Source organism: Rutilus rutilus, assembly GCF_951802725.1.
Source record: "Rutilus rutilus genome assembly, chromosome: 24".
NCBI lineage: Eukaryota > Metazoa > Chordata > Actinopteri > Cypriniformes > Leuciscidae > Rutilus > Rutilus rutilus.
The window spans coordinates 2,081,651-2,108,079 of record NC_140228.1 but is presented as its reverse complement, the minus strand read 5'-3'; the positions used below and the strand labels follow the sequence as shown (position 1 = coordinate 2,108,079).

General features: G+C 39.2%; 1 protein-coding gene and 1 pseudogene across 2 annotated transcripts in view; both read left to right on the top strand.

Moving 5' to 3' along the window:
- Positions 1-11,527, top strand: part of slc22a17 (solute carrier family 22 member 17) — a 14,088-nt gene extending 2,561 nt beyond the window's left edge. Inside the window, exons 3-10 of the mRNA XM_084398450.1 lie at positions 2,328-2,431; positions 2,946-3,100; positions 4,015-4,180; positions 5,382-5,497; positions 5,643-5,751; positions 6,858-7,081; positions 7,690-7,801; positions 8,972-11,527. Coding sequence (XP_084254576.1) covers positions 2,328-2,431; positions 2,946-3,100; positions 4,015-4,180; positions 5,382-5,497; positions 5,643-5,751; positions 6,858-7,081; positions 7,690-7,801; positions 8,972-9,248 — 1,263 coding nt within the window. The 3' untranslated portion in view covers positions 9,249-11,527. The remainder of the gene's footprint in view (positions 1-2,327; positions 2,432-2,945; positions 3,101-4,014; positions 4,181-5,381; positions 5,498-5,642; positions 5,752-6,857; positions 7,082-7,689; positions 7,802-8,971) is intronic.
- A 1,999-nt stretch (positions 11,528-13,526) lies between these two features.
- Positions 13,527-26,334, top strand: LOC311283763 (myosin-7-like; annotated as a pseudogene). The gene is made up of 36 exons (XR_014630352.1): positions 13,527-13,883; positions 13,982-14,125; positions 14,205-14,361; positions 15,033-15,060; positions 15,150-15,252; positions 16,440-16,532; positions 16,607-16,670; positions 16,761-16,859; positions 16,953-17,056; positions 17,186-17,324; positions 17,410-17,528; positions 17,617-17,766; positions 17,895-18,065; positions 19,097-19,577; positions 19,718-19,923; positions 20,164-20,287; positions 20,535-20,671; positions 20,744-20,999; positions 21,109-21,351; positions 21,433-21,609; positions 21,688-21,833; positions 21,929-22,019; positions 22,096-22,485; positions 22,589-22,715; positions 22,841-22,959; positions 23,174-23,370; positions 23,501-23,684; positions 23,766-23,931; positions 24,038-24,162; positions 24,290-24,598; positions 24,687-24,890; positions 24,984-25,280; positions 25,426-25,530; positions 25,617-25,712; positions 25,799-25,933; positions 26,233-26,334. The product of XR_014630352.1 is annotated as a myosin-7-like (transcript).
- The last annotated feature ends 95 nt before the right edge of the window (positions 26,335-26,429 follow it).

Genomic DNA, 26,429 nt, shown 5'->3' with positions numbered 1-26,429 from the left:
CGGCTGTGATCTGGGAATAACTTACTGCTGGATGGAGCGATTGACCAATCAGAATCAAGCATTCAACAGAGCCGTGTAATAAATAAATATCTATTTATATAATACACTATTTTTATACACAGGGTCCCAGAATTCAAGATTTAATTGCAAAATGTAACTTTACAAAAGAATAGAATGGCATCAGATGGTACACTGCAAAAAAAAATATTTACTCTAGACGCAAAATGACACAAGAAATTAAGTTCTCTGAAAAATGTAGGGGTTTATTAAAATGGAAAATTATCATCATTATTATTATTCTGACCCAATTTGGCAAAATTTGATCCATAAAAACAAGACCTAACAGTCATTTTGCTTATGTATGTAATGTATCTTGATTTTAGATTTTAGAAATATTTGCTATGAAATCAATAGTTTGCAACTTTTGTGTGATTCATCAGTTCATAAACACAAGCCATCGTCAAGCTTAAAATGTGGGGCTTTTATGGTCCTTTTTTGAGCCCGATCTCTGCAAAAGTGACACGAGTAAAAGAAAACAAGTCTCATGGTTCAGTCTCATTTTAGTATCTTTAATATGCTATTATAGTTTTTAGTAATATTTTGCAATAGTTTTTATTTTTATATTTTTCATTTTAAAGGTTTTAGTCATTTTGTTGTGTGTGTGTGTGTGTGTGTGTGTTAGTTTATTTAATTGTATTCATTTTAATCCAGTTTAGTTTTGGTAACACTTTATTTTACAGTATCCTTGTTACACGGTGCATGTAGTAATAACTATAAATGATGCATAATTACATGCAACTAACCCTAAATCAAACCCCAATTCTAACTCTATGTAGTTCATTATTATTACTCAGTTCTGACACTGTAACACAGACACCCTAAAATAAAGTGTAACCTTAATTTGATTAATTTTAGTGCTAGTGTTTAGTATTTTAGAAGCAATGTTATCTGAGTAAATCAAAATATAAGCAAAATATTTTTCATTTTAGTTAATGATAACAACACTTTTATTTAGTTTTTGTGTGAACTAACCATATGATATCATGTCTTTAGACAGGCTAGATGGTGAATTCAGGCACTACTGCAGAATAATGCAATAATCTAAAGAATTTTTATTTTGTTATATTAGAAAAAGTCTATGAACATGTTGATTTTAATCCTGCTGAATGTCACAGAAGTGTGATGCAAAAAATGCTCCATGATGCGACATAATCACAGCCAATCAGAACCTTTCTGACATTAAATACGTGAATATTGACTTTGTTCTAGTGCGATGCTGCGGAGTCACTGAGTGTGTGTTGTTAACACACGGCACTGATAAGCTGCATTGACTCTCTCACAGATTGAAATAGATTTATCTCTGGTTGTTAATCACGCTTCGTCTGGGAGGGACGCGTGTCTGTGTCTGTCAAACTCCATGTCCAGTGAAAGGCTGACACGTGCATTCATCAGATTCCTCACTAAACACGTCTGAAGTTTTTATTTAATCAAATAAACAGCAGGTGTTGGTTTATATATAGACTCACACACATTATTACTCCCAGTCAGGTGTTTCAAGTTTGTGGATTTTGTGGACAATCTAAAGATAGTTAATGCGCTCATTTAAGGAGTATTTTGTGTTTAGTGTGTGTGTGTGTGTGTGTGTGGGCTGCAGTTCTCCACCCTGGAGACGAGTCATGTGTGCAGAAGAACTGGTTTGGTCACATTTCAGCTGATGATCTCTTATGTGGTCATGTCATCATGCAGCTGGTTTGGTCACATGACATCTGACTCACTCCACAGTTGTTTACATGCTGAATTTTAAGAATTCATTTGTTATATTTACAGTGTTATTTACAGTTCTGCTGTTAACAAACAAGTATTCATTACTTCACTGAGCTCATTGTTTCTGCCTTAAATTATTACATTGTTTAAATGCATTTTTTGCATAAATTATTGAATTGTTTAATACATTTTTAGCTAACTGTGATTTTGTGTATGTACATTTCTGAAATACATAACTTAGAGAGTTTCCTCTGATCACTCTAAATTGTAATGTGGACTCATGCATTTTCCATAAAGCTGTGTATTGAGAAAAGTGCTGTCCAAAGAAATGTGAATTGAAATTGAATATCAAACATGAAGTGAAACTAAAGCCTGGTCACGTTTTCTGCTGTAGCGTAGAAGAAAACATGAACTTGTGCGTCTTCAGGGCGTCTTTGGAGATCACAGTGTTGCTGTTTCCTTACGAACAGGAAGTCTTTTTAATTTACAAACTGTTTGCATGTCCCTGCTACTGCTACAACTGACTTCCTGTCTGTGCTGGCTTCACTTCCTGTTGTTTCCAGTGGGATCTGGTGTGTTTGCGGTACTGGCTGGTTCCAGTAGAGGAGGTGTGCTTCATTCTGGGAACCCTTACAGGCTGTCTGGGTTTGGGTTACGCGTCTGACCGGTGAGGAACCGTCTGTTCAGGGTTTGGGTAGGGGTGTCACAACATATCGCAATACAAAGATGCAACATTATGTATTGTGGATAGTTCAACCAAAATAAAAATGACAATTTTTAGAGTATTAGTGTCACTACTACATCAAACTACTATATATAATGTTGAATATAATGTATAATAAAGCAATGGGGGAATATTTGTGGGTCCTGATAAGGCCAAATGTCTGATGTTACCAGTAAAAAGTGGCCGACATTATTTTAAATATCTCTAGTCTAAAATAATTCAGTATTTTCAGCTTCATAATCATGAATATTGTTATTCTGGTGTCTCTATTGTCCTGTACTTTGGGTTTCCAGCACAAAGTCCAAGTCTATTCATTTACACCCATAATGTAATATCAAATATAGCATTTTAATCAACAGTAAAAAAATATGTCTTTGAGTATCGCAATAATATGGTATCGTGAAATGTATCGAATCGTGTAGTTTTTGATGTTATTTCTGTATTGAATTGTGTTCAGGCTGGGCAGGCATAAGTCTCTGCTGGTGTCTCTGACCCTGGCGGTGGTGTTCGGTGTGCTGGTGTGTGTCTCGCCCTCGCCGCCGGTCTTCATCTCCATGCGGTTCTGTCTCGCCGCTGCGAGCGCTGGCGTCTACCTCACGCTCTACGTCACACGTGAGTCAAACACACACGGAAACACACGCGCTCAGCAGTGTTTGTGTGCTGTGGGTTCGGGATGATATTACACTGCAAAAAAGTGCAAATATCTAAACGTTCTGGCGCTGCTCGCCTGGCGGTCAACACCAGTTATTTCAATGAAATGAATGTACTATATTTTAGTTCAATAATGTTTTATATTTAATTTGTTGTACTTTTAGGCAATTTTATGGTAGTAAATTATATTTTTGGAATAGTTATAATCCATTTATTACCCGTTAACCACTTTTTGAGCATAGAACTTAAACCGTTGTAAATCTTGAATGCTTGAATGCTTTGGTCTCTTTTTAAAGAAGACACATGGCAGATGATTACTGAAGTGAAAAAGTGAAACAAAACAGTTATAGAAATTTAAGTTTATTATTACGAAAAATGCATAAAATACTATTTTTATATTTGATATGAAATATATATTTTCCAAAGCATGTTTTACTCTAAAACTGTCAGAAAAATTTGTGTTCCAAATTTGAGGTTGATATCTCAAAAATGTTGCTTTCAGTAAGATTTAGTTTGAGCGCAGTACCAAACATTTCCACTTGATGAAATTCGTTTCCCATTCATTTCCATTTGACCGCAGACAATACAAGACTATTTTTTTTCAGGACCATTTAACCTTTTCGAATCATTTTTTTGTGTGTTCACATAGCAAGTGCCAAAACCTTTACCAAGTTTCGTACCATTCCAATGTAGTAAAAATGTCTAAAAATACAAAACCTTTAGTTTTTTTGGTCGAAAACAGAACCAGAGGCTTCAATCAACCCATTGCGAGTGAACTAAAACTACAGATAATAATATCCAGAACAGAATATGAAACGCTTGAATGTATTCTGTTAGTCATGATGACCTTTACAGCAGTTTCCGTTGTGTTCCAGGTCTGGAGCTCTGTGACCCTTCCCTGCGGCTGCTGGCCACCATGATGTCCGGTCTGACCACGTTTGCGGGCGAGCTCCTGCTGCTGGCCGTGGCCCTCGGCTGTGGCTCCTGGAGGGGCCTGTTGGGAACCGGAGCGGCTCCGCTGGCGTTGTTCCTGTGCTACGGGTTAGTCCATGAGGAATACAACCTACTGATCCGCTTTTGCAATAATTATGCTCTAGCAAATGGTTCAGATGTCTCACAGTTCAGCTTGTATCATGTGGTTTTGGTTTGTATACTGTCACTATTAGAGGTGCACTGATAAGAAAGTTTGAGACTGATAACTATTATAAGGTCATTCAAGACAGCTAGATGATTCATAAAACATTTTACCAGGAAATGATGGCAAAACATGATGTGTTTATAATGTCATACCTATTCTAACTTATACTTCCACGTCACTCTTGCAGTTTCAACAAAACCTTAACACTGTCCTTCCTTTTATTAATAACTTTAGATCCATTCTAAACCAATGTTATATATATATATATATATACGATGGTCTAAAACTAACTTCTTTCCACACCTACCAATGGCCGGTGACCATTTTAGATACCAGTGAAAATTACAGAAATGTAATTAATTTAAAAAGTAAAATAGCACTGCATAGTCTCCACTGTATAAATTAACATAGATTAATCCCTATCAAAGTTATTCAGTCAAAAGCAGTGAGTGATTTTCCTTAGTCTTCTGTTGTTTGATTAGTGTTATTATAGAGACGTCAGCAGGTTTATTAGGCTGCTGTCACTTTAAGAGCTGCACGGATCCATGTGCGTATGTTACACATACATTCTATTTCTCATCTGTTTATGTTCAGTAAAAATTCGGTGATGTATTTTACCTCAGCAAAACTCACAAAACATCACAGAAACCCAAAGCTGAAGTTTACTCGGGTCATCGGCGATCCTTAATGTTGATCCCTGAAACAAGTTCTGTGAGCTGCAATATGAAAAACATATTTGACATGTTTTGAAACATAAGCAGGTCAAGCCGTCAGTTCTGTGGATAACATTTAGACTGGCTCAGCATCAACATACTCATACTTGAGCTGCTGGGAACAGGAAGTAAAGCTTTTCAACTCTTCATCAGCCTAAACGCAAACCGACTGCACCTTCAGCCTCATTCAGAAATATTGATCTAAAATTCCCTGTGAAGCATCAAAGCTTTAAGAGCAGCCAGCGCGCATTAGCGCTTGTTAGCGGTGATGATCATCCCGCTGGCGGCACAGTGTCGTTTCTCCCGGTGCTGTTTGTAGAGCAAATGCTGGTATTACTCTGTGAAGCTGCTCTTTTTGCTGGCTTTTAAAGATCAGTTTGTTTGTCTTCAGGATCCCGGGAGTGTTTCCCGAATCGCCTCGCTGGCTCCTGCTTTCCGAAAGGACGGGAGACATGAATTCCTTCAGCGAACGGAGCGAGCGGCAGAGAGATGACGACAGTTTCACGGGTCAGTTTAAACACATCTTTGTCTGGTTGACGCTCGGTAATGTTGATTTTGAAACGCAGACAGCATCAGTTTCTGCTGGATGTTTTTCGTCAGTTCTCAATGAACACGAATGCAGAATGAGAGTGTGTTATTGTGTCTGATGCAGAGATGGACACAGAGTCGTCCTCATCTCCTGGACGTCCTCACCTGTCCTTCCCGGAGCTGCTGCACAGCAGAAACATCTGGAAAAACCTGTGTGTGCTGGGATTCACATCGTAAGTGATTCCTACTGTTTTTACTGGCCTAATGTGCAAAAATGAACAGCTTTTGGAAGTTGGAGGCGGACTGCTCTTGCAAAATAACAAAATAGCTCATTTTCAGCCGATTGTCGTTTTTGACAAGAGAAAAAACTAAACGTGTTTCCTTCAGGAAGCAACAGTGTAGATATAGAACAAATGTTTAGCGAGTACTTATACACCAAAAGTATTGGTACACACCTCTTAATTCTTGAAATTAGGTGTTTCAATCAGACCCATTGCCACAGGTGTATAAAATCAAGCGTTTGGGAAAGACATTGGTCGTTCCGAAGAGCTCAGTGGATTCAAGCATGGCCCTGTGATTGGATGCCACCTTTGCAGCAAGTCGTTTCATGAAATTTCATCCCAGCTAGATACTTCACGGTCAGCTGTAAGTGGTTTTATTGGAAAGTGGAAGCGTTTAGGAACATTTAGAGTGTGTAAAACTTCCACTGGCATTAATATCAGCACAAAAAATGTGCGGCGGGAGCTTTGTACAATAGCAAGTGTCGGATGGAGAGGGGAGTGTGGAGTGTTGAATCGGTCTGGCAGTCTCATAGATGAATCTGGGTTTGGTGGATGCCAGGAGAAACTTACCTGTCTGACTGCAAACTGTAGAGTTTGGTGGAGGGGGGATTATGGTGTGGGGCTGTTTTTCACGGCTCTTCCAGATTATTATTCTTATTTCTTTTTATTATTTTAATTTCTTCTATGCAAAGCACTTTGAATTGCCATTGTGTATGAAATGTGCTATATAAATAAACTCGCCTTTCCTTGCCTTCCAGTGAAAGGAAATCTTAATACTTCAGCTTACCTAGACATTTTAGACAATGCTTTGTGGGAACAGTTTGGGGAAAGCCCTTTTCTATCCCATCATTACTTGGTGCACAAAGGTACATAAAGAAGTGGTTGGATGAGTTTGGTGTTGAAGAATTTGACTGACATCGCAGGAATAAATTGCGGGCCAAAGTCTGAACTTTCATTGTAATGATCATACTGACTATTACATAGTCTTCAGTGTCACATGATCCTTCAGAAATCATTCTAATATGCTGATTTGCTTTATTTTGTTGCACTGTGTCCAGGTTCATCTCTCATGGCATCAGTCACTGCTACAGCTCCTTCAGAGGTGACGTCAGAGGGATCACCCCCAGTTTCTATTGGACGTACCTGCTGTCTGTGTGTGCCGGGGGCGGAGCCTGGCTGCTGCTCTGGGCAACAGTGGACAGGTTTGGTCGTCGTGGGATTCTTCTTCTAGCCATGACCTTGACCGGACTGGCTTCCCTAATCCTGCTCGGACTCATGGACTGTAAGTGTCCACGGGTCGCTTTCCTGACACCATACACACATACTAATGACAGTATTTTACCTGGTATTCTCAGGTGAAATTTCATCTTCAATTCAAAACAATAAAGAAAGGAATTAATATTTAATTATTTATAATATTTTTAATAATACAGAAAAATGTATACTGCATGTGAGGACATTGTCCTACAAAATCTCAGCACTTCAAATACTGTAAATAAATAAATCTCATTCATTACTGTAATACAGTAATAAAATCATCCTGTCTGGACACAGTGAATTTAAAATATATAAAGATAATAATAATTATATATATATATATATAATCTGCATAAATTTAAAACAAATACTACAGGGATGCATACTTATAATTGCACTTGTTTAAATCATGTTATAATGTTGTGCTTTATTGTTAATTAATTGTAAATGCATGTAATTGTTGAAAATATCACAATGCAAAAGTCTTTTATGGAATATTTATATATTTTGTGAGTGAAATATGATCTGGATATGGTTTGTGAGATTTGCACACAGAATTATCTGAAAATGATTTATTTCTTTGAGGTATTTCGTCTCTCAGTGTTTGACGTTCAGATGAATGTGTCCCTGCAGATCTGAGCGAGTCGGCCATGACCGTGTTCTCCATCATGGGCCTGTTCTCGTCCCAAGCGGCCGCTTCCCTCTCCATTCTGTTCACCGCTGAAGTCATGCCCACCGTCATCAGGTAAACACGCCAGTCCCGCAGGGCTGGTTACTAGCACACCATGATAACACCTGGCTTATTTTAGCTCCCGAAACAGCAGAATGCAGGTAATGTGTGGACAATGAAATGGGAAAGAAAAACAGCACGCTCACACCCGGGCACCAGAGAGCCGGTTAGGGATGTAATTTATGCATCTGCACCGTGTTGTTCTGGCTTCCCGCCAAGAGTGTTTCTCCTGGGATGAAACTGAGGGAAGATCTGCACCAGTTGTTAACTTATTAGCTTTAAAGCAAGGCAATGGCAAGGTCATGGGTTTGATTCCTAGGGAATGTATGAACTAATAAAATGTAAATGCATTGCATAAAAGCATTGGCCAAATGCATAAATATATGGCTGTAATGCTGTTATCAATATTCTAATATTTACTTGTAATGTCAGAAGCACTTTATTGTGATCTGCTCAGTATTATGAGGAACTCTGAGACGTAGCGCTACTCGTGCTGTTGAAATTTCCTACATCCCACTTATTCACAATTCCATTTTATTCACAATTATTAGTTAATCACGTTCAAGTACTTTGTTGTCAGAATGAATAGGAATCATGGAGGAAACAATGTTCACTTATGTCTATTTCTTGGGGAAATCTTATTAAAGCCTAAATTTATTGAAGATATTTGGTTAATATCCAATGAATATTGAAGAAAATGTGGCGTCGCATTCATTGACAACCATATAAACATTTTCAGTCAAATGCTGTTTTTGCTGTGTCAAATACATACAATATGCATAAAATTATTTTTTTTATAGATGTAAATGTACATGTGTGTAACGGCAAGAGAAAACAATGTAGATGTTGTGGGAAAAACAAATAAAATTTAGTCACAGTGATAGTTCTCTTCTTCGTCGCTTATCGCTTCTCAGAGTCGAAGTTTTCTCAGAGTTTCCCAGTCGTGAGTGGCCACTCGTCCAATTTCTGACTAGGAAACTCATATTTACGTTAATTCCAATTGCACATGAAGGCAGCATCAGTACTTAAAGAAGCCAACGGCAAAAGTTCCATCAGAAACAAAATGTGCTTCTACTTTTCTTCAACCAAAGTTGATCACTTGTTGGGAAACATTTCCATTTAGACGAAAGATTTCATAGAACCTGTGAATGTGATGTTTTTGACGCTCCATTGTTGTGTCCGCAGAGGAAGTGGAGTGGGAGCCGTCATGGCGCTGGGCTGCGTGGGCCGCCTCAGTTCTCCTCTCATGGATCTGCGTAATCACTACGGATACTTTCTGCACCATGTGGTCTACTCGTCTCTGGCCCTGCTAGCGGTTCTCTCAATCCTGCTTCTCCCGGAAAGCAAACGCAAACCGCTTCCCCAGACGCTGGTGGACGGAGAACAGTACCGGCGTCCTCCGCTAGTGCGACGGAGGAGGGATAACGTTCCTCTTCTCGCTACTCCCAACCCAGAGACCTAGCCTTCACTCTTCAAGCGCATATACAGGGGGATCGTCCTCGGAGTCGCTCCCTCTCAACCATGTATCAGTAGTCATCCCTAACACCCATCGGTGGAGTCGTCCATCATAAAGTGTGAAGGAACTGCAGCGTTCACAAACACTCCATCTTTTTAGCGCACAATGGCATAAACCATGAGTCAAGAGTGAACACTCTAGTTCAACACTGAAGTCTGACCCATGTAGCATCCAGTGACTTGATACTAGTATTAGACCGTATTTAACTTCACAGAGACAAGGGCTGAAAATCACAGTGGTCGTTCTGAAATCTATTTATCCCTTTGAAACTAGGCTTATGTTCTCACTCCAGATGGAATTGGTTCTCTTAATTCTTGAACATGTTGCTGCTAAGAATGGCGATCCCAGAGGATCGTTGAAGGACTGATCGTGTTTTGGGCGAGAAACACTGAGGATTGTTTTCTGTGCACTCTGATTGGACTGAGGCATGACACTTATTATTGTATGTTACACGTCACATTTGTAGTTAAAGGAATATTACAAGTATTAAACTTGAGCTCTATGTGCAGCAGCTGGGACTCGCTGTCAGTTCAGCTTCCCAGATTTTATTATTTTGACCTGTCGGTATTGCATAACCAGATGCAAATGTTTGTCGCAGATGATTTATCGAACTTCACAAGTTAAATGATAACGTTCTTACTGAATAATCTAATATTTTTAGCTTTTAATTGGAGTAATTTGACAGCTTAAGTTGTATTTCACCTGGAATATTCCTTTAATAGGCTAATTGCTCATGATGTCCCATATTTCTGTTCCTCACCTTGAAGATGGAGGCTGAAGAGTACGACAGCAGAGGCATGGAGCTCATCTGAATGTTGACACTGTCTAGATTTATTTATGTCTAATGTCTGGCTCTGTAGTTTGCCTTTTGTCTTTGCCTATTGCATTCGGATTCTGAAATAAGGCACATTGGACACACAAGTTATGTAGCTTTTCCTCGTAAACGCCTCTTTGTGTTCGATTTTTTTGAAATGCACTTAATAGTTCTGAATTGTAAGTAATAATTTAATTATGATAATTACTACTTGAATAATAAGGATAATAGTAATAAGTCTGATGATTGCGCAACAATTACTAAACAATGCTGTAATTATTAATAAATCTTTAACCAATATAGTTACAAATAAAATCATGAAAAATCATTTGTTTGTCAAGTGATTAGAACTGAAGGTTCAAGCTGAAATAGGCTTTCTCTACACTCTACATTGGTGGTTTGATGTTCTGTCGTAGCTCTGGTATATCAATATTTAGCTGGTTTGCTATATGTATTATTTTTTTATATTTTTTTTTGTCAAGAAGAAATTCCTCTACAAAATAGCTATACACAGGATCCCTGCGGTCATCGCAAACCTGGAGATATCAGGGAGTTTTAACCCTATAAAGCCCAGTGTATCATATTTGATGCGCAAAAAGGCCTATAAATTATCAACATACTTTTTTTCAAGCAAGTAAAAGGCTTTTAGTATAATTGTAAAAATGTCCACCTTCAGCTTGTGGTTCTTGTCTTTTAGCTGTGAAATGTCAGATTTTTGTTTGTAATGTTTCAAAATTGACATTTAATGGACTGAAGCAACTACATTTATTTGATTATCCACACATCGTGTTCAAACGTAGCAAATATTATCATTAGGATTTTGAAGGTTTATTTGTTCATCATTGTATTGCATTGCATTATAAGTTTTAAAACTAGAGCTTTGATCATAAAACTAAGCATTTAAAAAAATCATCTTACTAAGACATATTATTGGCTCATATAGTGACAACTGATATTTAGATGCATTTTATGTCAGTAGTCTATGTCTTTGTGCATATAAACATCAGCGCCTGCACCAAATTGCATTTTTTTTTTGTTCAGTTTGAATAAAATGTAGCTGTTTCTTCTACCTTGAGTTTGAGCTCCATATTCTCACTATATGAGCCATAAAAACATGATGTATCAAAAATGATAATCAACAAGCATCATATTATTTCATATGTCAGGCTTTTCAGGTTTCAAATGATTTCAAAGAGTCATAAAATCCTCGATTACTGAAGTCATGGCAGAGTGATAGGAATAGCTTGTCATGAGCAATAAATTGTCGAATGAAATGTCTATATAAAATGTTGAAAAATCAATTACCTTGAAAATATTAAAGTCAAGGAAATCATTGGTTGAAATCTGTGGGAACCCTGAACACAATTTTATTTAAGTATACCATTAGACAAAGCTAGATTAAAGCTTTCAGAGACAGCAGAGACTAACTTAGCATTGTAGATCTATTGAATTACCATTACGGTTCTCAGACAGCTGGCCGCCTGCGTCCTCATACTGTAAATACTGCTGATCAATTGACTAATCGTCCTCATGGGATTCTTGCCTGGAGATTTTAACAGGGTGTGATTGTAGACGTTATGAAGGCATGCACACTCTCACTTGTTGAACACTTGCACCTTGTTAGCGTGACCTTTGCTGCTTAGTTGTCTTCACTTGGTGGGACGTCTAATAATAGCTTATGGTCACAACTCGTCACTTCGGCTGAAACCATACTTGTCTGTTGGCAAACCATGAGTTATAATAATAGCCTTTATACAAACTCTTCTCATTAAAAAAGTGATTTTTAATTTCTATAATCTTCATAATGTCAGTAGTAAATGATCATGAAGTGAACTAGACCAGAATGAGAAAACCAACTAAGATGAAGTTACAAGGGCACATATGGGGGGCAGGCAACCAAACGCTTGATCCGACAGAAAGACGACACCCCATTTGTCTCACTTGTCTTGTGACAGTGGACGCATGCACAAAATATTACAGTAAGGCCATCACTGCTTTAATTTCACAGCTGCAATAAAACAAAGCGGTCCATCACTCTTCCCTTATTTATATTTATCTTTCAGTGAAACGTTCCACTGTTACATAAATGGATGAGCTTCTGTCTGCAGCCAAACCACTGATTCTCAATCAATGGGCGTCACTTTCCAGGAATTTCACAGGGTTATCTTTATACCCAAGGACAAAAGAGACGATCCTGTGCCAGGGAAGCAAGGAATCATTTCATCTGTCGCTCATTGACCTTAAACCCATCTGAACTCGTGACTGTGATAACACTGTGACATTTCAAACTTCTGTGTGTTTTCCTGAAAATACAGTCCCATAAATAACAGGAATTTTACTATTTTTGCATAATTAGTCAAAGCAAGTGAAGTCTTTATGGCCTTAAAACATGGGAAATAGTGCTTTCTTTAAAATGATGTTGATGCATTAGGAGAAAAAGAATGCAAGCGAACACCATTGTTGAATTTCAAAAGTTACTTTATTAGGATTACTTACCCATCTGGTGATTCGCCTGTGACTTTAATTAGACAAAGTTAGTTTAGAACAAAAACAGAGGTATGCACTCATACTGTAGAATTTATGATACGACACAAGCTAATAATGTTGTGTTTTTCAGATTGGCTTGATTTGGCATATTTTGAATGCAGAAAGGACTTAATGGTCAAAGCGTTGAGGTTTGTGATGGTGATTTAAATTGTCCCTCTGTAATTATTTTCCATTATGAGATGTAGTTGGCAGCGGTGGAATGACTATGTGAAAAACTATGCTTATCCCTCCCTACATCAGCCAAACCAAGCACAAAAGCAGTTTGGCATAACAAGGTGCCAACTCCCTTATTTAGATAGATAGTCACTTTATAAAAGAGAGGAAGGACACTCTATTGAGAGGATCTTCAGCTTCAGCCATTCAACTTTCCCTCAAGCCAACAACTTGTAAACAGGTAATTCAAGATATTATAAGAGTCACCAAACAAGATCAAGTCTTTCTTTATACACATTTTTCAAAGTTATAACTTTGGAATTCATGGTAATGCATTGTTTGTAGGGCAGCGTTTGCAGTGATAATCTCTGTGGTGGAAGCGGTCAGAGGTAAAGCATCTCATATCAGTGTTTCATGGTCATAATGCATGTTTCATAATGACATCTGTGCAGTTGTTTTGCATCATAACAGCAATACTGCATCATTAACAATAGTGAAATTATTGATTGTGGCTTGAAACACATTTAACAACTTACAAATATGTATGATAGAAGATTTTGATGGTTTTTGCAGATCTAGGAAAACAAACTGCCACAGTGTTTCCTGTAATTTATAATAATTAATAATATAATGTATATAATAATATAATATAATATAATAATGTAATTTCTTTGTATGCATTTTTATTAAGATTTTCTTGTTACTATTTTGTTAATTTTTGCTTAGTGAAAATGGCATTGTTTCATTGTTTTTCTTTTTATTACTTTGCTAGTTTTGTGTCTTAAGTGTCCAAATATGCTCCAACATATAATATCTCGTATATTAATCTGTTTGCGTACACTTACAAACAGCAGGCTAGGTGAAACATGGGAGATGTCGCGATGGAGGAGTTTGGAGCTGCTGCTCCGTACCTCAGAAAGTCAGACAGGGAGCGACTGGAGGCCCAAACGCGCCCCTTCGACATGAAGAAGGAATGTTTCGTCCCTGATCCTGAGGAGGAGTTTGTGAAAGGAACCATTGTGAGTCGGGACGGTGATAAAGTCACCTGTGAGACTGAAAAAGGCAAAGTAAGTTCAAGTTAAACAAGTGATCATTATTGATTATTACTTCACTGCATTAACTTATTGTTACGAGTAATAACTCTTGGAGTATGTGCCCTTTACAGACAGTAACTGTGAAGGAGGATGATGTTCACCCCCAGAACCCGCCAAAGTTCGATAAAATTGAGGACATGGCGATGTTCACCTTCCTGCACGAGCCCGCTGTGCTGTTTAACCTCAAAGAGCGTTATGCAGCCTGGATGATCTACGTGAGTCGAGTCTTAAAACACTCAAACATTCTCTTTATCTTGCATGAGCAGATCTAAACCTTCTGTGAATCTCTTACAGACCTACTCTGGGCTCTTCTGTGTCACTGTGAACCCCTACAAGTGGCTGCCAGTGTACAACCAGGAAGTCGTTGTTGCCTATAGAGGAAAGAAGAGGAGTGAAGCTCCTCCACACATCTTCTCCATCTCTGACAACGCCTACCAGTACATGCTGTCAGGTGCGACTACTTGACACCAGTGGTTCTACCTAATCAAGTGGTTTTACTTCAGTTTTCAGGACACAGTTAATGACAGTGAATGTGCTTGTAATTCTTGTTGCAACTTGTATAAGTGGTGTCCAGTATTTTTGAGAATGTCACAGTTTGCCCATGCAATTTGACTAGCTTCTATCAAGTGACAGATTCATAGAAACAACAGTTTGATGTATGACATTTAACTTCACTAACGGAAAATATTGGAAGCACATACAGTATTTCGCTATTCTAACTATGCCCAATGTTTGGTTAGTTGCTTTTCAGTAACTCTAAATCATAACTCTAACTTTTTATTTTTTTAATTTTTTTAAGTTGCCAGCCAGCACCAGCAAAAAAAACAACAACAAAAAAACATTTTAATCTAGCTTCATGCAACACTTGAATGTGTGTAATTTTCATACAAAAGCAAGATTTTGATCAAAGACTTCGTCCAGATCGGATTGAGTAGATCGAGTCCATCAACACCCCCAAAGCTTCGCAGTCCTATAGCTTGTCCATGACTGAAAATCTTGTCAATGGCAGAGAAAGAATTAAATGCATTCAGCATTTTTTTTTACCCTGTTTTTTGATGACCGCTTCAGAACAGAGTTTGTTTAGAACATAACTGTATCTCATATTTTCATTGCCCATTTCAGACAGAGAAAACCAGTCTATTCTTATCACGTAAGTTGACTTCTGCATATCACTTTCTATAATAGTTCAGTTTTATATAAAACTGTGTTGTGCTTAACATTTGATCTTTCTACCCCAAGTGGAGAATCTGGTGCTGGAAAGACTGTGAACACCAAGAGAGTAATCCAGTACTTTGCCAGCATTGCTGCTAGTCCTACAAAGAAGGAAACCAGTGATAAGAAGGTAAACGGTGGAGATCTGAATTCAAACAAAACATTTATCGAACTGCCATTATCTTTGATTGTCATTCACCATACACACACATCTAATATTACGTCGAAACGACGTATTTTCTACGTCGTTTTTGCACGTCCAATTTTGCTCCCCTTGAAGGTGCAGACTGTGACGCCAGATGACGTCTTTTTCCGACGTCTTCCGCACGTCTAATGTTGACGTCCGTCCACAAAAGTTCGTTTGTGGGAAGAAGGAAGGAGACGGGGTCGGCTTGCTGTGGATCGTGTGTTTTATTAGATACTGTGCGTCTTTTCCAAACAATAATCGCGCTCAGTGCGCTCAAACAAAACAGCGGCTTCTTCTCATGAGAAGACACACACACACACACACACACACACACACACACACCTTATTCTTGCTTTACCTGGGAATCGAACTCGTGATCTTAGCGTTACACGCACTAACGTTCTACTGTTTGAGCTACAGTATCACACCTTTGTATGTGTCTCCAGTTATCACCTGATGCTGAGACGATCAAATGGAGTTTTTGGAAAATGATCTTAAATAATTATAAATAATCTGTAGGCCTATTCGAATATGTTTTAATCATATTGATAATGCGCGAATGAGGCGTTTAGCGCGGCGCGGACGAGCGAATGAGGCGAATTGAGCGTCTGGCGCGATACGTGCGAGTGATTTGAGGGTGAGAGAGCAAGAGAGAGTGAGATAATTCTGTTTAGTCCAGAGGATATATCACGTTTAGGCTAAAAATAGGTTCGGCGCTTATCGCGGTTTGGAAAGAAACTGCATCTTGCAGTACATTTTAAACAAGGAAATAGCGATTTGGCATGAAACGTGGATGGAGCGAATAGGTTCAGTACACAGCAAAATGACATGACAAACTCTTTTTTTTAAATGCCGTTTATTGCGTAAAAAAAACAAAAAATGTAATAATCATGTAAATTTACTGCACCTGTCATAGACGTCCAAATGACGTCCAAAAAAATTACCCAGTTCAAAGGTCAAATGTTGAACGTCAATATGACGTCCAGGTTGGGTCATGGTTGGACGTCCAAATAGTGGACTAGTTTGGACGTCGAATAGATGTCCAGAATTGGTCATGGACCGACGGACCCAATATAGACATGATCTGCACGTCTATCCGACGTCCAATGTTTAGTGGGTATGTTTTCTAGGGTACTCTGGAGGATCAAATCATCCAGTGTAATCCTGCTCTTGAAGCCTTTGGGAATGCCAAGACCATCAGGAATGACAACTCTTCCCGATTTGTAAGTGAATGAAATAGCAGTAAAAACTGAATACAGCTGAAAAGACATGACGATTTTTTTTTTTTTTTGAACAGGGCAAGTTCATCCGCATTCACTTCGCAGCAAATGGCAAACTCGCTTCTGCAGATATCGAGACTTGTAGGAACACTTATGCTTAGTTTCATATTGAAATAATACAAATACATGCATGATAGTAATGATTTTTAAACTAAATGTTCTCTGTGACAGATCTTTTGGAGAAGTCTCGTGTGACTTTTCAGCTCAAGGCTGAGAGAGACTACCACATCTTCTACCAGATCCTGTCTCAGAAGAAACCAGAACTTTTAGGTGGGCAAAAGAATGTTACAACCAAACATCTATAATTTTGTTTGAAAATGCATTACAACATGACGTCTAAGTGCTCTGTGTCCTTTCTCTCAGAGATGCTGCTGATCACAGCAAACCCTTATGATTACGCCTTCATCTCTCAAGGAGAGACACAAGTGGCTTCTATTGTTGATGCTGACGAGCTGATGGCTACTGACGTGTGTTATCAGCTACAAATTACCATTAATACATTTTGATCTTACCTTCTAAAGATTCATTTTTACTGAAAATACAACAAAGAAGAATATGAGGCATTTATCATGTTAAATGAATTACATTTGCTGTAGGAAGCGTTCGATGTGTTGGGCTTCACCCAAGAGGAGAAGAACAGCATCTACAAGCTGACTGGTTCCGTCATGCACTTTGGCAACATGAAGTTCAAGCAGAAGCAAAGAGAGGAACAGGCTGAGGCTGATGGGACTGAGGGTCAGTATTGGGACAAAATGCTGACATATTGCATTGGTTAATAGAAGATTCATTACCATCAACCATCTTCTTTTATTGACGACAGATGCTGATAAAGCAGCTTATCTGATGGGCCTGAACTCTGCTGATCTCATCAAGGGTTTGCTCCACCCAAGAGTCAAAGTAGGAAATGAATGGGTCACCAAGGGACAGAATGTTCAGCAGGTGGAGACCACTTCATGATCTCATTAACTGTTGACACTAAAAGCAAACATTTTCTGTAATATTGAACTATATTATCACTATTGGACAGGTGTACTATGCTGTCGGCGCTCTTTCCAAATCAGTGTACGAGAAGATGTTCCTCTGGATGGTTGTGAGAATCAACCAATCCCTGGACACCAAACAGCCTCGTCAGTACTTCATTGGTGTGCTGGACATTGCTGGATTTGAGATCTTTGAAGTAAGCTGAAATCAACTGATTATTATTGTTGAAGAACTTTATTGTTTACGTTCTTTGTTTCTTTGTCAAAGAACTTTACGTTCTTTGTTACTTTGCCATTGTGATTCCACAATATATTCCACCTGCAGTTCAACACCTTTGAGCAGCTGTGCATCAACTTCACTAATGAGAAGTTGCAACAGTTCTTCAACCACCACATGTTTGTGCTGGAGCAAGAGGAATACAAGAAGGAGGGCATTGAGTGGGTGTTTATTGACTTCGGCATGGACTTGCAGGCTTGCATTGATCTCATTGAAAAGGTGGGTGTACAAAACCTTTTTTTCTGAATATCTAATCTAGAAGCTTTCCCCAACCATTGATGGAAATTTTCACTGTTTCACTGTTATAAGGTAGGGGGCGCTATTACACATTTTCTCAAAGAGTAAAGAATCTTTGGATCAGAAACAAGCGATAAAAAGCATTGCTTATGCACATGTTAAATAATATTATTCGTTATTATCAATAACGTTATTCAGTTACTAAATGAAATGTTGACCCAGGACGAGGTACGGGACTGTGAAAGCTTTGGGGGTGTTAATGGAACTGATCTACACCATCTACGTTTTCATCATCATTCTGATTCCCATTCGGATGAAGTCCGATTTTCACCGCTTTTTGTTTGAAATATTGACTAAATTTAATTTAACTTACCCACATGTATAGGAATTGATAAAATATTCTAGCTTCATGCATTCTTTTTTTTTTTTTTAAAGCAGAGACTCTGTTATTTCTTTTGATATATTGGCTGTTCAGATATCCAATACAACAAAATATTCTGGGGGTCATGACATTTTTATGAAACTGATCAAAAATACTGGCGACAAAAAAAAAGAGTTAAAGGTTGTATCAGCCATTTCAGGCCCAAACATAAATGATCACATTCATCTAATATTTCCTAACTATCCGCTAGCTGCCCGCCCCATAAGCAGGCCATCAAAAAAATCACCGACAGGGGGTGGGTGTTGTGAGGTTTTGTGCAAGGCTGCACGCGAAGTTGGAGAATACAAGCGCAAAACCTCACAACACCCACCCCCTGTCTGTGATTGGTTGGAACACTATTTATTTTGGTTTTGAGTGGTTGGTGAAACCAATTGTTTTTGTGTGCAGATCTCAGAGCCTAGGCTGTTTTTTTGACGGCCTGCTTATGGGGCGGGCAGCTAGCGGATCGTTAGGAAAGATTAGATGAATGTGATCATTTATGTTTGGGCCTTTTTTGGGCCTGAAATCGCTGATACAACCTTTAATATCCATTTTGCTTTAAGTTACATTCATTTTGTTGCTTTCTCTGTAGCCCATGGGTATCATGTCCATCCTTGAAGAGGAGTGCATGTTCCCCAAAGCCAGTGATGCAACATTTAAAGCTAAGCTTTATGACAACCATTTGGGAAAATCAAACAACTTCCAGAAGCCCAGGATTGTCAAGGGTAAACCAGAGGCCCATTTCTCCCTGGTTCACTACGCTGGCACTGTGGACTACAACATCATTAACTGGCTGGTGAAGAACAAGGATCCTCTTAATGAGACTGTTGTTGGCCTCTATCAGAAGTCCACCATGAAAATGTTGTCTCAGCTGTTTGCTAATTATGCTGGTGCTGACTCAGGTGTGTTGTGCTGATGACATGATTTTTGAGAAAAATAAGGATTTAGTGCAAGGTTGATGTTAAGAATTATGTGTTTTTTTCCCAACAGTCGCAGAGGGAGGAGGTGGTGGCAAAGCAAAGGAGAAGAAGAAAAAGGGCTCTTCTTTTCAGACGGTGTCTGCCCTCCACAGGGTAACATATAGAGTGCTTTTCGTGCTGATTCATAATGAACTATATTATTTAGTATAGCTTGGTTTCTTAATTAATGTAAACAGCATGACCTAATATGTATATATATAAATGGGAGCGCCATGGATAATATCTATCCACAGGAGAACCTGAACAAGCTGATGACCAACTTGAGGTCAACTCACCCTCACTTTGTGCGTTGCATCATCCCCAATGAGACTAAGACTCCTGGGGCGATGGAGAATCCTCTGGTCATGCACCAGCTGCGCTGTAACGGTGTGCTGGAGGGCATCAGGATCTGCAGAAAGGGATTCCCCAACAGGATCCTGTATGGAGATTTCAAGCAGAGGTACATTCACTTATAAATACGAGACATGTGAGTTGCACTTGGGTCAAAAACTTGCTGACTTGAGAAAACAGCCACGTTATGCAACGAGACTTGACATTTTCAAATTACACAAATGTGTGTAAATGACAAAAATTAAAGCCCATTCAATCATTTAGCTTGTTTAAAAAGAATCCATATATTTATATTGCCAATGGCAAAATCAACACTATTTAAAATCTTTAATTAAATATGCAACAACAGATACCGTATCCTGAATCCTGCTGCCATCCCAGATGGTCAGTTCATTGACAGCAGGAAAGGAGCTGAGAAGTTATTGGGCTCTTTGGAAATTGACCACAACCAGTATAAATTTGGACATACAAAGGTATATATGCTAATTAGTAATTGCTTTGTAGACTGTGTAATTCTGTGTATTTTTTATATTTTTTTTATTTGTTCTCCTATCCCAATCTATTTGAAGGCTGACATTCCTAAAAAGTGTACCTTGTCTCTGGGGAACTTGCAGCATTGCTCTTTTTGTTTGTGCATGATTTGTTTTATGCCTTTGATAGATTGCCAGTTATGTCTGTTGATCTGTTGATCGTAGGTCACTGAAATATTTTTTTTTTAAGGTATTCTTCAAGGCGGGTCTACTGGGTACCCTTGAAGAAATGAGAGACGACCGTCTTGCTCTCATCATTACCAATATTCAAGCTAGATCACGTGGTCTTCTCGCAAGGCTTGAATTCCAGAAGCTTGTTGAACGAAGGTAACTCGGTGGGCATTATAAATCTGTCACTGCATCATAAAAAGACACAAAAAGAACAGTTTTATTTTGCAGAGATGCCTTGCTTGTGATCCAGTGGAATGTACGTGCCTTCATGGGTGTCAAGAATTGGCCCTGGATGAAGCTCTACTTCAAAATAAAACCACTGCTGAGATCTGCTGAGGCGGAGAAAGAGATGGCCAACATGAAGGAGGAATTCCTGAAGTTGAAGGAGGCTTATGCCAAATCTGAAGCCCGCAGAAAGGAGCTTGAGGAAAAGATGGTTTCTCTTCTCCAAGAGAAGAATGACCTGCAACTCCAAGTCCAAACTGTAAGTTTACGAATTTATGAATTCATGACTAAATAGCAACTATACTTATGATTTAATTATACAAAGACATTAAAATAAATATACATCATTTTTTTGTACCTGTAAACAGGAGCAAGATAATCTTTGTGATGCTGAGGAGAGATGTGAAGGTCTGATCAAGAATAAGATCCAGCTTGAGGCCAAACTCAAAGAGCTGACTGAGAGACTGGAGGATGAAGAGGAAATGAATGCTGAGCTGACTGCAAAGAAACGAAAGCTGGAGGATGAATGCTCTGAGCTCAAGAAGGACATTGATGATCTTGAGCTCACTCTGGCCAAAGTGGAGAAAGAGAAACATGCCACTGAGAACAAGGTCAGTTTTCAACACTGAGCAAGTTAATGGTACAAAAAAGGTGTGTTAAGAGCTTCTTGATTCAATGATACAATTTTACAGGTTAAAAACCTGACAGAAGAGATGGCAGCTTTGGATGAGATCATCGCTAAGCTGACCAAGGAGAAGAAAGCTCTTCAGGAGGCCCATCAGCAAACGCTGGATGACCTCCAGAGTGAGGAAGACAAAGTCAATACACTCACCAAAGCCAAAGCCAAGCTGGAGCAACAAGTGGATGATGTGAGTGGTTTGTTGACTCTTCTGTTGTAGATGAAAAAGGTGACATTTACAATGCTGAACAAAATATTGTCCTTCCAGCTTGAGGGTTCCCTGGAACAGGAAAAGAAGATTCGTATGGATCTGGAGAGGGCAAAGAGGAAGCTCGAGGGTGACTTAAAGTTGACCCAAGAGAGCGTGATGGACCTGGAAAATGACAAACAGCAAATGGAAGAGAGGATTAAAAAGTGTGTTTTCCAGAGGGTGAAATAATTATTCAATACTACAGCTCACAATCTGAATCCTTATTAATAATGGTAATCAAATATGTTCTGCAACACAGGAAGGATTTTGAGATCAGCCAGCTCAGTAGCAGGATTGAAGATGAGCAGGCAATGGCAGGCCAACTCCAGAAGAAACTGAAGGAGCTGCAGGTAAACTTTATGATTCCTAAAAACGTAGGCGATTAGGAATTCCAGCTTTAAATTTTGTTTTCCTTCACATTACCAGGCCAGAATTGAAGAGCTTGAGGAAGAGCTGGAGGCTGAGAGAGCTGCCCGTGCTAAAGTTGAGAAACAGAGAGCTGATCTGTCCAGAGAACTGGAGGAGATCAGTGAGAGGTTGGAGGAGGCTGGTGGAGCCACTACTGCCCAGATTGAGATGAACAAGAAACGTGAAGCTGAGTTCCAGAAACTGCGCAGAGACCTTGAAGAGTCCACTCTGCAACATGAGGCCACTGCTGCTACACTGAGGAAGAAACATGCAGACAGTGTGGCTGATCTGGGAGAGCAGATTGACAACCTCCAGAGAGTGAAGCAGAAGCTGGAGAAAGAGAAGAGTGAACTCAGACTGGAACTGGACGATGTGGTCTCCAACATGGAGCAGCTTGCCAAGTCCAAGGTAATGAATTCTTGTTTCCATATTTTTCTTCACCTCAGGTGCTCTTTAGAATAACATGTTCTTTATGCTTTATTTGATATTTAATTATATAATAACTATCCAGGCAAACTTGGAGAAAATGTGCAGGACTCTTGAGGACCAGATGTCAGAATACAGAACTAAATATGAAGAAGGACAACGCAGCATCAATGACTTTACCATGCAAAAGGCTAGGTTACAAACCGAAAATGGTATGTATTCTGATGAGGTATTACTTTATTCTGTGCATTGTTAGACTAATTATCAATACCACACACTACTTTCTGTAATGTACTGGTTTTATATATATATATATATATTTTTTATATTTATCCAGGGGAGCTTTCTAGACAGCTAGAAGAAAAGGATTCCTTGGTCTCTCAGCTAACAAGAGGCAAGCAGTCCTACACCCAGCAGATTGAGGACCTCAAGAGACAATTAGAGGAGGAAATCAAGGTATTGCAACCAGTGTTGATACCTGAATCCACAAGGTTAGAGTACCACAGTGTAGCAGTCCTACACCTAAACGACTACACTAACCCATCACCCAATAAGCTCTTCTAAGAGCAGTGGGATCCAAACCCACATGTCTTAAAGGGGACTATAGTCTTATACTACAGCTTTGTGCCATTCCCATTAACAGAAAACATTAACTGTAAATATCTTATAGGCTAAGAATGCTCTGGCCCATGCAGTTCAGTCTGCTCGTCATGATGCTGATCTGCTGAGGGAGCAATATGAAGAGGAGCAAGAAGCCAAGGCTGAGCTACAGCGTAGTCTGTCCAAGGCAAACTCTGAGGTGGCACAGTGGAGAACCAAGTATGAAACTGATGCCATCCAGAGGACTGAGGAGCTGGAGGAAGCAAAGTGAGAAGCAGGAAATATTTGGGTTTCCCATGTAGCATACCATACAAACATCTGACTTTGTTCTGTAAGCCAAGAATTTTGTAAAAGCCCCACTAATTTATTTTGGAACAAATTCTGTTTATTCATGAAGGAAAAAACTTGCTCAGCGTCTGCAAGATGCAGAAGAAGCCGTGGAAGCTGTTAACGCTAAATGCTCCTCTCTGGAGAAGACCAAGCACAGGCTGCAGAATGAGATTGAAGATCTCATGGTGGATGTGGAGAGATCCAATGCTGCTGCTGCTGCTCTGGACAAGAAGCAAAGAAACTTTGACAAGGTGAATAAAACACACTTATAATTAATCTTTGTGTTCATTCAGCTCCAATGGTAGCTAATCAAAGTCTGATTCTATCAACAGGTCCTAGCTGAATGGAAGCAGAAATATGAGGAGTCTCAGAGCGAGTTGGAAAGCTCCCAGAAGGAAGCCAGATCTCTGAGTACTGAACTATTCAAACTGAAGAACTCCTATGAGGAGTCTCTGGATCATTTGGAAACTATGAAGAGAGAAAACAAGAACCTCCAAGGTGCACTTGATTTATTAGTCATCTGGGCATTCACATAAATTTCATAAACTTTTGTATTTTTCTTGACTTTCTTAGATATAACATTATTACTTTTCCTACCAAACAGAGGAGATTTCTGATCTCACTGAACAAATTGGTGAGAGTGGAAAAAACATTCATGAACTAGAGAAAATTCGTAAGCAGTTGGAGCAGGAGAAAACAGAAATTCAAGCAGCTCTGGAAGAGGCTGAGGTATATTTAGTGTGTTATGTGTAGATGTAGTAGGTCTAGTTTTTCTAGTTATACACCAGCAAGAATACATTTGCTGCTAAATAAAGCTTAAAGTACTTTTTAATGGCTAAGTCTTTTAATTGGTCAGGCCTCCCTTGAACATGAGGAAGGAAAGATTCTTAGAGCTCAGCTGGAGTTCAATCAGGTCAAAGCTGATATTGAACGTAAGCTGGCTGAGAAAGATGAAGAGATGGAGCAGGCCAAGAGGAACCAGCAGAGAGTGGTGGATACCCTGCAAAGCTCACTGGAATCAGAGACTCGCAGCAGGAATGAAGCTCTAAGACTGAAGAAGAAGATGGAGGGAGACCTCAATGAGATGGAGATTCAGCTCAGTCAGGCTAACAGACAGGCATCAGAAGCCCAGAAACAACTCAAGGGTCTTCATGGACATCTCAAAGTATGACGAATCTTCAAATCAAGATTTTATAATGATTAGGTGAACATAGTTCTTCAGTCTTTTAATTTGAAAAAGTTTTATTTTACAGGATGCCCAACTGCAACTAGATGATGCTCTTCGTGCTAATGATGATTTCAAAGAGAACATCGCCATTGTGGAGAGACGCAACAATCTGCTGCAGGCTGAACTGGATGAGCTGAGATCCATGGTGGAACAAACTGAGAGAGGAAGGAAACTGGCTGAGCAAGAACTGCTGGATGTCAGTGAGAGAGTTCAGCTCCTGCATTCTCAGGTATGACACATCTGCATTAGATGAATAAAACCTTTAAACCCATTCTTAGTATCAATATTAACTAGAGACTACATGAATGTCAACATTGTTCAGAACACCAGCCTGCTGAATCAGAAGAAGAAGCTGGAGGGAGATAATACTCAGCTTCAGACTGAGGTTGAGGAGGCAGTGCAGGAGTGCAGGAATGCTGAGGAAAAAGCCAAGAAGGCCATCACTGATGCTGCCATGATGGCAGAGGAGCTGAAGAAGGAGCAGGACACCAGTGCTCATCTGGAGCGCATGAAGAAGAACATGGAGCAGACCATCAAGGACCTGCAGCACCGTCTGGATGAGGCTGAGCAGATCGCCATGAAGGGTGGCAAGAAGCAGGTCCAGAAACTGGAAGCTAGGGTCAGTTTACGAAACTCAGTTCTTAATAATGCATTTTCTATTTAAAATGCATTACTTTTGTGTTTTTTTAGTTACTTGGATTTCAGAGATCAATAGCTTTCTAGAGAACTGATAAATTTAAAATAATAATTTGTGGTTTTGGTAGGTGAGAGAGTTGGAAAATGAGGTGGAGATAGAACAGAGAAAGGCGAGCGAGTCTGTGAAAGGGATCCGTAAATATGAGAGACGCATCAAGGAGCTCACCTACCAGGTTATTTCTCTGTTCAATACAATATCCCCCAATTTTACCATCTTCAAACCACCAAGGCCAAAAAATAATCAAAAGTCTATTAACAGACTGAGGAAGACCGTAAGAATCTGGCTCGTCTTCAAGACCTGGTGGACAAACTCCAGCTGAAGGTCAAATCCTACAAGAGATCTGCTGAGGAGGCTGTAAGTTTATTGCCTGTACATTCCTGTACTATATATATATACTTGTTTGTATATTGTTTTAGCCAACGACCTTTTGATTTAATCAGGAGGAACAGGCTAATGCAAATCTGGGCAAGTTCCGTAAGATACAGCATGAGCTGGATGAGGCAGAGGAGAGGGCTGATATTGCTGAATCTCAGGTCAACAAGCTGAGAGCCAAGAGCCGTGATACAGGATCCAAGGTAAGTTAACTGCTTATTATCACAGAGTTTAAGATGTCTCAATAAAGCAATGGGTAATGTTTTACTTTGAATGGTGAAAGGGTTAAAGACCATTTCGTAAATATGAGTTTCTAAAGCCTTTACCATTCAGTGATGCCAGATAAACTGTAAAATAAGTTAAAAGAGAATGACCTAAAGTGTTTTGTGCTTATCGCTATTTCCTTGAGTGAGTCTAAGTTTTGATGTATTGCAAAAACTAAAATCAAATAACAAATATACCTTCCAAACACTTTTCTTTTCCTTTTCTCTTCCTCTCACAGAAAGGGCAAGATGAAGAGTGAAGCATCTTTCTGAAAGGCTTGTTTGGTTTGACTCTGTTCTTCTTGACTTCATTACCTGTAGTTCTGTAGAATAAAGATTGCAAATGAAACTTTTCTTGTGGTCGTTGTCTTATTTTATGTTTGGCAGGCACTTTTTACAAGTACAGGCTCCCTGGAGTAAACCACATACATAAATG